Below are 15,150 nucleotides of genomic sequence, written 5' to 3' on the forward strand. Positions count from 1 at the left end.
GTTTTTTTAAAGATAGAGTTGGTCCAGTAAGTTACAGCTTACAGTGTTTATACACTGATATGATTATTACCTTGTAATTGATGCTGCTTCCATGTTTTATAATGGAGGTTGCAGTTGGCAGACTAAATTTCATTTACGTGATTTTGAAGAATTAGGTATTGACTTTTCCTTAAAACTTAGTGCCACAGTGTGTTTTTCTTCAAGATTTTGAAACCTAGTGCCACTGTGTGTTTTTCTTCAAGATTTTGAAACGTGGTGCTAGCAATGGTACTGGTATAAGGTCAGCACTGCAAATTAGTACCACTAATCCCAGTTGTAGTACTGTCTCAACAGTCACACAATAACTTCACCGCCACCTTTCCGACTATGTCCATATCTTGTCTGCTTGTACTGGTGATTGCTTTTGCAGAGTTTGTATTATCTTCATACAGTACACTTATGTACAGGTTGAGTATCCCTTATCTAAAATGCTTGGGACCAGAAGTGTTTTGGATTTTTATATTTTTTTGGATTTTGGAATATTTGCATATACATAATGAGATATCTTTGGGATGGGACCCAAGTTTAAACACAAAATCCATTTATGTTTCATATACACCTTTACACAGGGCCTGAAGGTAATTTATACAATATTTCTAATAAATTTCTGTATGAAACAAAGTTTGTGTAACATTGAACCATCAGAAAGCTAAGGTGTCACAACCTCAGCCACCCATGTGGAAAATTTGTGGTTGTTTAGCATTATCTTCATTCCTGACTCTGGATTTATATGCAACTGATAAGCAATCATTTTCTTACAGCTATTCATATGTAAGTACTTGATAGTAAAAAAGAATATGAAATACCATTAATGCAATGAAAAAATAATCTGTTTAAGGTAACTAAGCAACACAGTAGCATCAGCAGAATACCTGTACTAGTTGTTAAACAGTAACAAAAACAAATAACTGCAGGTTTTCAGTTTCCACCTATGATACTTTGTTTTGATTAAAAGGTTACAGTGCACAGTATTTTATTTTTAAGTTTTACATGAGATATAAAAACAAATAAGCATTAATTTACAATAATTGCGGTAAGCTGTAAAAGTAATAAAAACTAAGTGTGAGAATAATTTCAACACAGTGATGTTGCTGGTCATGTTGCTCTCAAACATGGCAATTTAGGTGGAGATGAAATTCAAATTTTGCTTGAAAATAATGTTTTGCACTTCAAAAAAAAAAGAAGGGAAAAAAATTGATCTTTACTTACAGAAGAAGATTAGTGCAGCAACAAATACTGGAACTACATGTGGCCTGAGAAATTAGATGGGGAGGGTACATCACTGTTGACTTTCTTTCTTTTTCTTTCATACTATTCGCCATTTCCCGCGTTAGCAAGGTAGCGTTAAGAACAGAGGACTGGGCCTCTGAGGGAATATCCTCACCTGGCCTCGTTCTCTGTTCCTTCTTTTGGAAAATCAAAAAAAAACGAGAGGGGAGGATTTCCAGCCCCCCGCTCCCTCCCCTTTTAGTCGCCTTCTACGACACGCAGGGAATACATGGGAAGTATTCTTTCTCCCCTATCACTGTTGACATATTCGTGATATGGAACATCAGAAGACGATGAGGGGTCAGGAAGTGGGTCCTCTAGGGAAGAGGAGGGATTCTGCTGGATGGCTATATTAAATGTATCCTCTAGAGTCATCTGACTCATAAACATAGTTTTTATCTTGGAAATCTCTCTCAGATTATAAACTGATATGATATTTTGTTTTGTTATGAATCCATGCTGCTCTAGTCCTTCAGTAAGTCTGTCACACATTTTCACCATGTCATCTATAGGCACATTTTCTGCAGTGTTGACAAAGTCTTCTTCATCGTTTGTATAATCATGATCACCTTGATTCAGAACCATTTCAGCTATTTCACTGCAGATGTATCTGCAGGCCTTTTTGATATTTTCAACAATATGTACCACAGAGCAGAGAATAAGCAAAAAAAAAAAAAAAAAAAACGAGTAATGCATGTAGGCCTGGCCATGACGATGGTTTGTAACAAACTGGTGTCAACAGAACATCAGAGCCCAGCATGGGCAAGATAGATCAGGTGTGGAATTTTCCACTTGTAACATCATGTCACCACTCAAAACGTTTTGGATTTTGCAGCATTTCGGATTCAGATTTTTGGATTAGGGATGCTCAGCCCGTGTTACATATGCATTTAAAACAGCAGTACATTTCTCTTAGTAGGTATGTATACGAAAAAGAACTCAGAATGCAAGTAAACACTGTGGTAGGTTGCAGAGTAAAATATATGTGTGCAGACTAAAGTAGATTGGTAAAGTGGAAAAGTGAAAAGCTGGTCCAGATTCACAAATAATAGAAAAACACTGCTGATATTAGCTAGGCATACAAAAGTTTTTGTGAAGTCAAAACAGCAGAGACCAAGGAATAGATGTGTTGGTATTAGGGATATCCAGTATTATTTGTGTTAAGATTTGCTGTGAGGAATGAAAATAATATGGTAGCATCCTGCTTGTTGACATCCCAGGGAATCCTCTTACCATTCAGAATCCTTCCAACCATATTCATTTACTGAGCCCATCTCTTCTGTATAACTTCAAAAGGAACAGTAACGCAAGGGGCTCAGCACTATCTATTTCCCCACTTGCTCACAATTTTAAGTCTTTCCACCACCACTGCTGAACATAGACCATTTGTTGATGTCTTAGGTCAGTGTGTGTCTTTTTGTTTGTGCGGTGTATGTTTTCTTTAAATGTATGTATTTATCATCCCTAAGTACAACTGAAATATTTCCTTTTTATTTTTGACTTCATCCAGAATATGTGGTTTACACCAGTGAGAGAAAGGCCACACCTGGATGAAGAGTCTCTGCTGAGAAAAGTCAACAATATCACAGAGGTGGTTGTAGCATGCAGGGATACTGGCCTTGACTGGTTTGAACAGCTTTTACAAAGTGTAAGTTTTGAATTAACAAATTGCATTTATTTTTTGCTCAGTATGAACCGAACATTCAACACTAAACCCTTTGTAATCATCAGTTAATGATGTGCAGGCTCACTGTTGATATTCTCATTTGATAAGGTAATGGTTCCCACCTTCTCTTGAATTCCCAACTAATGTTTGACCCCACCTTATTTTTCATGGGTGTCATTAGCATTCTGCCATAGCTTGAAAAAAATATAACATGACATCCATATACTTACAATTTTTCCAAATAAAGCACCAAGTATTGAACATTCATTTATTTATAGAATAAGCAAATTTTTTGTATATTTGTGGTATGAAGATTATTAATATTATTGCTTATTTGGTTAGTTTTCTTCCAGTCATGGGCAAAAGTGTACAATGAGGTTAGGTCTTATAATTGAAATACATTGAGGTTAATGAAAGGGAAAAGGAGAGACAGTGAAAAGTATAAACAAATTCTGGAAGAAATTAAAAATCTGTCTTTTGATAAGTGCCAGGTCATAGTTATTGGGAAAGACATGGATGATAGAGAGTTCTATGGCTTCGAGGTGTAAGGAAAGAAACAGTTATCAAAACTGCTACCCTTGAGTTGCCAATGGCTACACAGTAATCATGTGGTTCGGCAACTTGCCGATTATTACATAGTCTAGTTAGTGGTGGGGGAATACAAGCACCCTGTTCTTAGGAGCATAAACAAAAGGAGTGCCTATCGAAGAGGGACAGTGAACCAACATTGTGGCATTGGACAAGTGTATCAAGGTTTGATATTATCTTGGAAGAGTTGATAAGTTGGACTGCTTTCGACTCGGCTCTGTTAAGTTTGAACCACCCCAGATGTGAGAGCAGTACTCACTACAAGAACAGATCAGTCCTTATACAAGAACAGATCAGTTCTTTGTGTAAATGGAACAACTGTTCAGAAAAGATATTTCAGTGTCTAAACAGGACTTCCAGTTTCTTAGGGCAGACTTAACTATTTCCATAATGTGGGGTTTTCAAGATAGTATGGATGTTATAGTAATACCAAGTATGTTCATGAGTCAAGAGGTGGAATTACAGAACTGTCAAATGAGAGAGGAAAGTTGTGGAGAATTTTCAGTTGCAAGATGGGTAGAAATTGGGTCTTGGAGGCATTAAACTTAACCAGATATAGTGTACCCCTCTGAGATATCCAATCCAAGTTTGAGTCTTTTGAGGATGTTGTATTAAGATGATAATGAGATTGAGTGAAAGCAGAAGAAGCAGATATGGAGGAATGCAGTTGTCAGCATCTGAGTGCATTTTTTTTTTTTTTTTTTTCAAGAATGTTAATCATTGATAAAAATGAGAAAAAGTGTAGGAGGTAGGACAGAACCTTGAGGAATACTGCTATTGATGGAGAAATGGGGAGAGGCTGATCCAAAACCAACCTTAGGGAAAGATCATTCAGAGAGGAAGGTAGATATGAGGTAGCAAAGTGAGGAAGGAAAGTGAGGAACTAAAAGAGGGGAGTTTAGAGATAAGACCTCGGTGTCACACTGTCAGAAGCTTTGGATATATCAAGGGCAACATAGGATTCTCCCAAATCTTTTAGGGATCATGACCAGACTTTAGCAAGATAGGAGAAAAGATGGCAAGATTCAAGATCTCTAAGGATATGGGAGTTTAGGAGGGATTTACAGACCTAGGAGATAGTAGATGTCATAGCAACGGCAGTAGTTGAAGAGGTTAGAACAGTCACCCTTGTTAGGGATGGGATGTACTAGCATATGCTTCTAAGAAGAAGGAAAAGTTCTGGTTTTTGAACAGAAACAGAAGGGACGAGCAAGCTTAAATGCAAGTAAAGGTGGCACATTCTTTCAGTATGTGGGAATGAATGCCATCAGGCCTATAAGCTTTGTTTGTGTCCAGATAGAGGAGTGCTTTTCTGACAATTTGAAAAGAGGTTATGGGAGGGGCATAGGATTAGTAAAAGGAGCAACAGGGGCTGAAGGAGTGTTAGTCTTCCAAGGAAGAGTTAGAGGAGGAACAAGTACCATAGAGAGTTGCTTTCTCTATTGGAGACACAGCTATAATCCCATCAGAATGGAAAAATGAAAGAAAGGTAGAGCAATCAAGTTGTTAATGATTCCTTTAGCCAAAGAACAGACACACCTATCAGTGGATGAAGAGGAGAGGTTAAAGCACTTCCTTTGAAGAAAGAAATGCTTTGCCTCCTGAATGAGGTACTTCGGTGATTATGGGCTGTCATAAATGCTGAATGGGAGTCAGAGGAAGGAGGGTTTCTCCCAAGCCTGATGTGCCTGATCTCTTGCCTGACTTGCCTTAGAACAGAAATGATTGAACCATAGACTGGAAGTGGTCATCTTGGAGGAAGGGGTGGTAACTGCTTCCATTCACACATCAGTAGTGTCTGCTGTGTTTAGGTGGAGACAAGCATCACCACGTCCGAGACAGTGATTTACTTAAGGAAAATCAGAAAAGGATTTTTATGAATTATTCCTGTCAGCTTTGTTTAGATTTAATACCTGGTTTAAAAAGCGAGATATACATAAGTGTACGTATGTAAGTAGGAGAGATGGCCAGAGAGCGTTATTGGATTACGTGTTAATTGACAGGCGCGCGAAAGAGAGACTTTTGGATGTTATGTACTGAGAGGTGCAACTGGAGGGATGTCTGATCATTATCTTGTGGAGGCTAAGGTGAAGATTTGTATGGGTTTTCAGAAAAGAAGAGTGAATGTTGGGGTGAAGAGGGTGGTGAGAGTAAGTGAGCTTGGGAAGGAGACTTGTGTGAGGAAGTACCAGGAGAGACTGAGTACAGAATGGAAAAAGGTGAGAACAATGGAAGTAAGGGGAGTGGGGGAGGAATGGGATGTATTTAGGGAATCAGTGATGGATTGCGCAAAAGATGCTTGTGGCATGAGAAGAGTGGGAGGTGGGTTGATTAGAAAGGGTAGTGAGTGGTGGGATGAAGAAGTAAGATTATTAGTGAAAGAGAAGAGAGAGGCATTTGGACGATTTTTGCAGGGAAAAATGCAATTGAGTGTGAGATGTATAAAAGAAAGAGACAGGAGGTCAAGAGAAAGGTGCAAAAGGTGAAAAAGAGGGCAAATGAGAGTTGGGGTGAGAGAGTATCATTAGATTTTAGGGAGAATAAAAAGATATTCTGGAAGGAGATAAATAAAGTGCGTAAGACAAGGGAGCAAATAGGAACTTCAGTGAAAGGCGCAAATGGGGAGGTGATAACAAGTAGTGGTGATGTGAGAAGGAGATGGAGTGAGTATTTTGAAGGTTTGTTGAATGTGTTTGATGATAAAGTGGCAGATTTAGGGTGTTTTGGTCAAGGTGGTGTGCAAAGTGAGAGGGTTAGGGAAAATGATTTGATAAACAGAGAAGAGGTAGTAAAAGCTTTGCGGAAGATGAAAGCCGGCAAGGGAGCAGGTTTGGATGGTATTGCAGTGGAATTTATAAAAAAAGGGGGTGACTGTATTGTTGACTGGTTGGTAAGGTTATTTAATGTATGTATGACTCAGATTGGGGAAGAGCAGTGTGGTTTCAGAAGTGGTAGAGGATGTGTGGATCAGGTGTTTGCTTTGAAGAATGTATGTGAGAAATACTTAGAAAAGCAAATGGATTTGTATGTAGCATTTATGGATCTGGAGAAGGCATATGATAGAGTTGATAGAGATGCTCTGTGGAAGGTATTAAGAATATATGGTGTGGGAGGCAAGTTGTTAGAAGCAGTGAAAAGTTTTTATCGAGGATGTAAGGCATGTGTACGTGTAGGAAGAGAGGAAAGTGATTGGTTCTCAGTGAATGTAGGTTTGCGGCAGGGGTGTGTGATGTCTCCATGGTTGTTTAATTTGTTTATGGATGGGGTTGTTAGGGAGGTGAATGCAAGAGTTTTGGAAAGAGGGGCAAGTATGAAGTCTGTTGGGGATGAGAGAGCTTGGGAAGTGAGTCAGTTGTTGTTCGCTGATGATACAGCGCTGGTGGCTGATTCATGTGAGAAACTGCAGAAGCTGGTGACTGAGTTTGGTAAAGTGTGTGAAAGAAGAAAGTTAAGAGTAAATGTGAATAAGAGCAAGGTTATTAGGTACAGTAGGGTTGAGGGTCAAGTCAATTAGGAGATGAGTTTGAATGGAGAAAAACTGGAGGAAGTGAAGTGTTTTAGATATCTGGGAGTGGATCTGACAGTGGATGGAACCATGGAAGCGGAAGTGGATCATAGGGTGGGGGAGGGGGCGAAAATTCTGGGAGCCTTAAAGAATGTGTGGAAGTCGAGAACATTATCTCGGAAAGCAAAAATGGGTTTGTTTGAAGGAATAGTGGTTCCAACAATGTTGTATGGTTGCGAGGCGTGGGCTATGGATAGAGTTGTGCGCAGGAGGATGGATGTGCTGGAAATGAGATGTTTGAGGACAATGTGTGGTGTGAGGTGGTTTGATCGAGTAAGTAATGTAAGGGTAAGAGAGATGTGTGGAAATAAAAAGAGCGTGGTTGAGAGAGCAGAAGAGGGTGTTTTGAAATGGTTTGGGCACATGGAGAGAATGAGTGAGGAAAGATTGACCAAGAGGATATATGTGTCGGAGGTGGAGGGAACGAGGAGAAGTGGGAGACCAAATTGGAGGTGGAAAGATGGAGTGAAAAAGATTTTGTGTGATCGGGGCCTGAACATGCAGGAGGGTGAAAGGAGGGCAAGGAATAGAGTGAATTGGAGCGATGTGGTATACCGGGGTTGACGTGCTGTCAGTGGATTGAATCGGGGCATGTGAAGCGTCTGGGGTAAACCATAGAAAGCTGTGTAGGTATGTATATTTGCGTGTGTGGACGTATGTATATACATGTGTATGGGGGTGGGTTGGGCCATTTCTTTCACCTGTTTCCTTGCGCTACCTCGCAAACGCGGGAGACAGCGACAAAGCAAAATAAAAAAGAAAAAAAAATGACTCATGGTGAGGTGCCTGAGGATTGGTGGAATGCGTGCATAGTGCCATTGTACAAAGGCAAAGGGGATAAGAGTGAGTGCTCAAATTACAGAGGTATAAGTTTGTTGAGTATTCCTGGTAAATTATATGGGAGGGTATTGATTGAGAGGGTGAAGGCATGTACAGAGCATCAGATTGGGGAAGAGCAGTGTGGTTTCAGAAGTGGTAGAGGATGTGTGGATCAGGTGTTTGCTTTGAAGAATGTATGTGAGAAATACTTAGAAAAACAAATGGATTTGTATGTAGCATTTATGGATCTGGAGAAGGCATATGTTAGAGTTGATAGAGATGCTCTGTGGAAGGTATTAAGAATATATGGTGTGGGAGGCAAGTTGTTAGAAGCAGTGAAAAGTTTTTATCGAGGATGTAAGGCATGTGTACGTGTAGGAAGAGAGGAAAGTGATTGGTTCTCAGTTAATGTAGGTTTGCGGCAGGGGTGTGTGATGTCTCCATGGTTGTTTAATTTGTTTATGGATGGGGTTGTTAGGGAGGTGAATGCAAGAGTTTTGGAAAGAGGGGCAAGTATGAAATCTGTTGGGGATGAGAGAGCTTGGGAAGTGAGTCAGTTGTTGTTCGCTGATGATACAGCGCTGGTGGCTGATTCATGTGAGAAACTGCAGAAGCTGGTGACTGAGTTTGGTAAAGTGTGTGAAAGAAGAAAGTTAAGAGTAAACGTAAACAAGAGCAAGGTTATTAGGTACAGTAGGGTTGAGGGTCAAGTCAATTGGGAGATAAGTTTGAATGGAGAAAAACTGGAGGAAGTAAAGTGTTTTAGATATCTGGGAGTGGATCTGGCAGCGGATGGAACCATGGAAGCGGAAGTGAATCATAGGGTGGGGGAAGGGGCGAAAATCCTGGGAGCCTTGAAGAATGTGTGGAAGTCGAGAACATTATCTCGGAAATCAAAAATGGGTATGTTTGAAGGAATAGTGGTTCCAACAATGTTGTATGGTTGCGAGGCGTGGGCTATGGATAGAGTTGTGCGCAGGAGGGTGGATGTGCTGGAAATGAGATGTTTGAGGACAATGTGTGGTGTGAGATGGTTTGATCGAGTAAGTAATGTAAGGGTAAGAGAGATGTGTGGAAATAAAAAGAGCGTGGTTGAGAGAGCAGAAGAGGGTGTTTTGAAATGGTTTGGGCACATGGAGAGGATGAGTGAGGAAAGATTGACCAAGAGGATATATGTGTCGGAGGTGGAGGGAACGAGGAGAAGTGGGAGACCAAATTGGAGGTGGAAAGATGGAGTGAAAAAGATTTTGTGTGATCGGGGCCTGAACATGCAGGAGGGTGAAAGGAGGGCAAGGAATAGAGTAAATTGGATTGATATGGTATACCGGGGTTGACGTGCTGTCAGTGGATTGAATCAGGGCATGTGAAGCGTCTGAGGTAAACCATGGAAAGTTGTGTGGGGCCTGGATGTGGAAAGGGAGCTGTGATTTCGGGCATTATTGCATGACAGCTAGAGGCTGAGTGTGAACGAATGGGGCCTTTGTTGTCTTTTCCTAGTGCTACCTCGCACACATGAGGAGGGAGGTGGATGGTATTCCATGTATGGCGAGGTGGCGATTGGAATGAATAAAGGCAGACAGTGTGAATTGTGTGCATGGGTATATATGTATGTGGCTGTGTGTGTATATATATGTGTACATTGAGATGTATAGGTATGTATATTTGCGTGTGTGGACATGTATGTATATACATTGTGTATGGGGGTGGGTTGGGCCATTTCTTTCGTCTGTTTCCTTGTGCTACCTCGCAAACGCGGGAGACAGCGACAAAGTAAAATAAATAAATAAATAAGATATTTACATTTAGAATGGGCGGTTCGAGAGTGAGATGCCATTAAAGTAGACACATTTATGAGAGTCTGGTCAGATGAACCAGTTGGGGGTGAGATTGTGTAGCTATAGGGCAAATGGGTAGAGTTGAAAAATAGACTCAGAATATTAGGAGAGTGGTCACAGTGAATAGGAATATAGGTGGGGTGGATTATAATTTGTTCTAGATCATTGAGAATGGAGAACATGGGGGCTTAATTGCTCCCACCGTCCATTTGGGAGGAGTTCAAGCATTCCCTATGGTGAACATTGAAATCCTGTAAGTAAAGGATCCTGACTTGCAGATTAGATGTCATGGCCTCAAGGTAGGAGTTTAGATAGTCAAAGAAAGATATAAGATTTGTAGAATTAGGAGAGCAGTATATGAAACAGTGAGAAACTGTGGTAATTAGGAAGAAGACTTTGTACCAGATGACATCAAATTTTGGGAACTCAAGGTCCTTGAGACATGGCACTGTTATGTTGGTGCTGGAATGAGTATGCGCACCACCATTTCAACTGGAGTTGTGTGTGGTTATTGTTGGATATGAGAAAGGGGCTAGCAAGAACATCATTAGAAAGTTGGGTCTCGGAGAGAAGTAAGATAATTGGGGGTTCTCGAATGATGGTGTAAGACAGAAGAGAGGATACTAGAGAGACTGTGGATGTTGATGTAGTGAATAGAAAAAGAGGCAGGTCTGTTAAAGAGGGAAGATTTGTGGAAGGGGCTGATACTGCTACTGTCTTAACCTTGCCTCTCATTAGCAGTAGAGTCGGGTAGAAACCCAGACATTTTTAGGACCCCATGATGCTGGGGACTATGGGCTATAGGTTTGTTTGACTCTATCATGATTACATTTAAAGACAGTTGTGCAGACAATCGATGGCAAGAGAACTTATGTGAAGAAAGAACTTATGCGAAACAAAGTGCGAGATATGAGTTGTTTATGGCACTTGTAAGGATAAGATTGCAGGGCTGGTCCATAAGTTCCATTTTGCTGTGACAGAAAGTAGGATCAGCAAGATAATGGGGACAAGGGGCCATAGGTTTATTGGACTCTATCATGACTACATTTAAAAATAATTGTGCCTTGAAGAGATGGCAAAATAACTTGTGCAAAGAAAGAAGTGAGATGTGAGTAGGTGTATGATGCATGTAGAGATAAGATGGCAGGAAGCAGAGCCAGCAGTCCTATCAAGAAAGTTGTAAGATGGTTCTGGGTTTTTAATGCTCCTGATTCAGGACAGTAGTACCATCCTGTGTGGCTGATTATAATTATTCATGTAAATGATGTTCTTTAGGAAAATACATAAAAGCATCTCCATTATCTGTCATTCACCTTTTCTTCCTCTTTTTCGACCTGACTCTCCAAATGTTAGTCACTCTCTTTGGTACTTATTATTATTTTCAACTTGGCTTTAACTCTCCAAATGATAGTCATCCTCTTTGGGACCCTTTTTTTCTTTTTTTTCCTAACTCAACTTTAGATTATTCACCTTTTAATCATTCATCCTCATCTCTTTCCTTTGAGGCTATGTCATCATCTGCTTTCTTTTCGTGCAGGGTCTTCCTGGTACTCTCTCCCTTTGGATGGACAAGACATATGGCTCAAATGGCATCCCTTAAGTTCTAAGGGGGTGTACTTCAGATCTAGTACCAATCCTTGCTCACCAAGTTTTTGTCATTTGAAAACCGACTTTCCCTTATGCTTGGAAGTATTCCTTTGTATAGCCCATTCCTAAAAAAGAAGATTGCTCAAACTCCTCCATCTAGCACCCCATTACTCTCACTTCTGCTCTCTCCAAAGTGTTTGAAAATCTACTAAACTCTCACTGTCTCAAACAATTAGAATGCCATTCCCTTCTTTCAGATTACTAGTGTGGATCTAACACAGCCTGGTATACTGGTTATCTTGTGTTAAGTATGACTCATGTCTGGTCCTCCTTTCTTAGGGATTTTGGTGAAACTTTTTTCATTGCCCTGAAGATTTCTCAAGCATTTGACGGAATATGGCTTGTCTTTGCCTTCTAGACTCATTTCCTTTCTTTTTGTTGCTTCTCTCTGTTTTCTAATGCATAGCTTCCTCTATGACCATTCCATCGCAGAAGTAGTACATAGAGCGACTTCCCAAGGGCTCTATCCTATCACCCACTCTCTTTATTCTTTCAATAAATGATCTTTCTTGTACATATAATTTTGTGCATTCTTATGCTGATGATTCCTCCTTATATACTATGAATTGCATTTCCTCCCATCCTCCCTTTGATACTCATTCTCTTTCTCCTACTGATTAATGTTCCTATCAGTTTGGAACTATGCAGGATTTTAGAATGGTGAAACAGTGACTTTGTAAAATTTGATGGTGCTTAAATGCAATTCCTCCTTATATTTCTACCTAGTTTGTTTCCCCCACTTAAATTTCACAATACCACATTTCAACCTTCTAATGATATAAACATGGTTGGCATAACCATATCCCCCACTATGTCTTGGAAATCTATAATGAGCAATATAAAGTCTACTTCTTAAAAGCTAGGAGTGTTGTATAGGTGCTGTAATTATTTTTCTAGTGAGCAGATATTTCATATCTACAGGGGTTTTGTTCACCCAGGAGTGGAATACTGCTCACACATCTTAGGTGTTTCATCCTCCACCTCTGTGTTAATCAGAAGCTTTCCATCTCATTAATTCTCTTGGCATCACATCTCTTTTTAAGTCCTCTTTCCATATGCTCCATTGTAGCTGCTCTCTCTATTATGTAGATATTGGCCATTGTTCTCATAAGTTGACTGCATATGTCCAAACGCCCAAGGTTTTGGCCCATGATGCACATTAGGTTGCTGCATCCTGTGCGGAGTCCAGTCACTTAAAGATTGGCCTTTATAATACTTCCTTCTTCCCTCAAACAGCTAAGCTGTGGAATTCTCTCTCTTTTTTGTCTTTCTTTCTTCAGTATAACCTTTCTTCCTTTAAGAGTCAGGTCCTCAAGCATTTGCAGAGCCATGATTAGTTTCTACTTTCTTTTCCTTTCACTTTTTTCTTTCCCTTGAGATGGCCTCGAGTGGGGCATGTTTTGCCCATACCATGTTGGTCACCATAAAAAAGGGAAAGAATGGAAAAGGTTCCCCTGACATGTGTTCCTTGTTCCCATCCACTGAGATGATGTTCTGTCCATTAGAGGAGTTTTCCCAAAAAATTCCTGCCTAGTGATTCAACTTCTTAATCAGCCTCCCGTACAGTACAGCATCAAATGCATTATGGCAATCCAGATACAAATAATCTACCCAGCCCGAGGAAGGCATTTTATGCATCTAGTAACAAAGATATGAAAAATGGTGATAGTTCTAAATGTTTTAGTGTTGCTTTATTCTCCCAACTTAGTTAATGTCAGACAGGTATTAAAAAACAGTGCTTCTAATGTTGCCTTCCAGTACAATAACATTATCAATATGACCTTGATTAAATGTAGGAAAATCATCCAACACTTGGGAGTGTTTACACCATCAAATGTGAGGCATGTAAAGATATGTACATTGGCCAGACCAGCAAAACTGTAACTGAGAGATGCTTTTGGCACCATCATTTGGTACACAAGGATGACCACAAAAATGTTATTGCCAAACAATGCTGTGAATATGATCACCCTGTAGACCTTAATAATCCAGTCACTTTGTACTCTCTTCTGATTATGCTACCCATAACGTCTTTGAATCTGTCTTAGTTACTAATACAACCAAATCATTATGAAAGAATTATCTGGTGGAGGTGAAGGTGAAGATTTGTAGAGGTTTTCAGAAAAGGAGAGAGAATGTGAGGTTGGAGAGAATGGTGAGAGTAATTGAGCTTGGGAAGGAGACATGTGTGAGGAAGTCCCAGGAGAGACTGAGTGCAGAATGGAAAAAGGTGAGAGCTAAGGATGTAAGGGAACTGGGAAGGAATGGGATGTAATCAGGGAAGCAGTGATGGCTTGCACATAAGATGCTTGTGGCACGAGAAGCGTGGATGGGCAAATTAGAAAGAGTAATGAGTGGTGGGATGAAGAAGTATGATGGTTAGTGAAAGAAAAGAGAGAGGCATTTGGACGATTTATGCAGGGAATTAGTGCAAATGACTGGGAGATGTAGAAAAGAACGAGGCAGGAGGTCAAGAGAAAGGTGCAAGAGGTGAAAAAGAGGGCAAATGAGAGTTGGGGTGAGAGAGTATCATTATATTTTAGGGAGAATAAAAAGATGTTTTGGAAGGAGGTAAATAAAGTTCATAAGACAAGGGAACAAATGGGACCTTCAGTGAAAGGGGCTAATAGGGAGGTGATAACAAGTAGTTGTGATGTGAGAAGGAGATGGAGTGAGTATTTTGAAGGTTTGTTGAATGTGTTTGATGATAGAGTGGCAGATATAGGGTGTTTTGGTCGCGGTGGTGTGCAAAGTGAGAGGGTTAGGGAGAATGATTTGGTAAACAGAGAAGAGGTAGTAAAAGCTTTGTGGAAAATGAAAGCTGGCAAGGCAGCGGGTTTGGATGGTATTGCAGTGGAATTTATTAAAAAAGGGGGTGACTGCATTGTTGACTGGTTGGTAAGGTTATCTAATGTATGTATGACTCATGGTGAGGTGCCTGAGGATTAGAGGAGTGCTTACATAGTGCCATTGTGCAAAGGCAAAGGGGATAAAAGTGAGTGCTCAAATTACAGAGGTATAAGTTTGTTGAGTATTCCTGGTAAATTATATGGGAGGATATTGAATGAGAGGGTGAAGGCATGTACAGAGCATCAGATTGGGGAGGAGCAGTGTGGTTTCAGAAGTGGTAGAAGATGTGTGGATCAGGTGTTTACTTTGAAGAATGTATGTGAGAAATACTTAGGAAAGCAAATGGATTTGTATGTAGCATTTACGGATCTGGAGAAGGCATAGAGATGCTCTGTGGAAGGTATTAAGAATATATGGTGTGGGGGGCAAGTTGTTAGAAGCAGTGAAAAAATTTATTGAGGATGTAAGGCATGTGTATGTGTAGGAAGAGAGGAAAGTGATTGGTTTCCAGTGAATGCTGGTTTGCAGCAGGGGTGTGTGATGTCTCCATGGTTGTTTAATTTGTTTATGGATGGGGTTGTTAGGGAGGTGAATGCAAGAGTTTTGGAAAGAGGGGCAAGTATGAAGTCTGTTGTGGATGGGAGAGCTTGGGAAGTGAGTCAGTTGTTGTTCGCTGATGATACAGCACTGGTAGCTGATTCGTGTGGGAAACTGCAGAAGCTAGTGACTGAGTTTGGTAAAGTGTGTGAAAGAAGAAAGCTGAGAGTAAATGTGAATAAGAGCAAGGTTATTAGGTACAGTAGGGTTGAGGGACAAGTCATTTGGGAGGTAAGTTTGAATGGAGAAAAACTGGAGGAAGTAAAGTGTTTTAG

The 15,150-nt window shown here is 40.3% G+C and overlaps 1 protein-coding gene across 1 annotated transcript in view; it reads left to right on the forward strand.

Moving 5' to 3' along the window:
* Window positions 1–15,150, forward strand: part of LOC139749706 (nipped-B-like protein) — a 448,638-nt gene that overhangs the window by 209,215 nt on the left and 224,273 nt on the right. The window contains exon 9 of the mRNA XM_071663859.1: window positions 2,819–2,956. Within this exon, the coding sequence (XP_071519960.1) occupies window positions 2,819–2,956 (138 nt within the window). The remainder of the gene's footprint in view (window positions 1–2,818; window positions 2,957–15,150) is intronic.

The sequence above is a fragment of the Panulirus ornatus genome, chromosome 8 (genome assembly GCF_036320965.1).
Source record: "Panulirus ornatus isolate Po-2019 chromosome 8, ASM3632096v1, whole genome shotgun sequence".
NCBI classification, from domain to species: domain Eukaryota; kingdom Metazoa; phylum Arthropoda; class Malacostraca; order Decapoda; family Palinuridae; genus Panulirus; species Panulirus ornatus.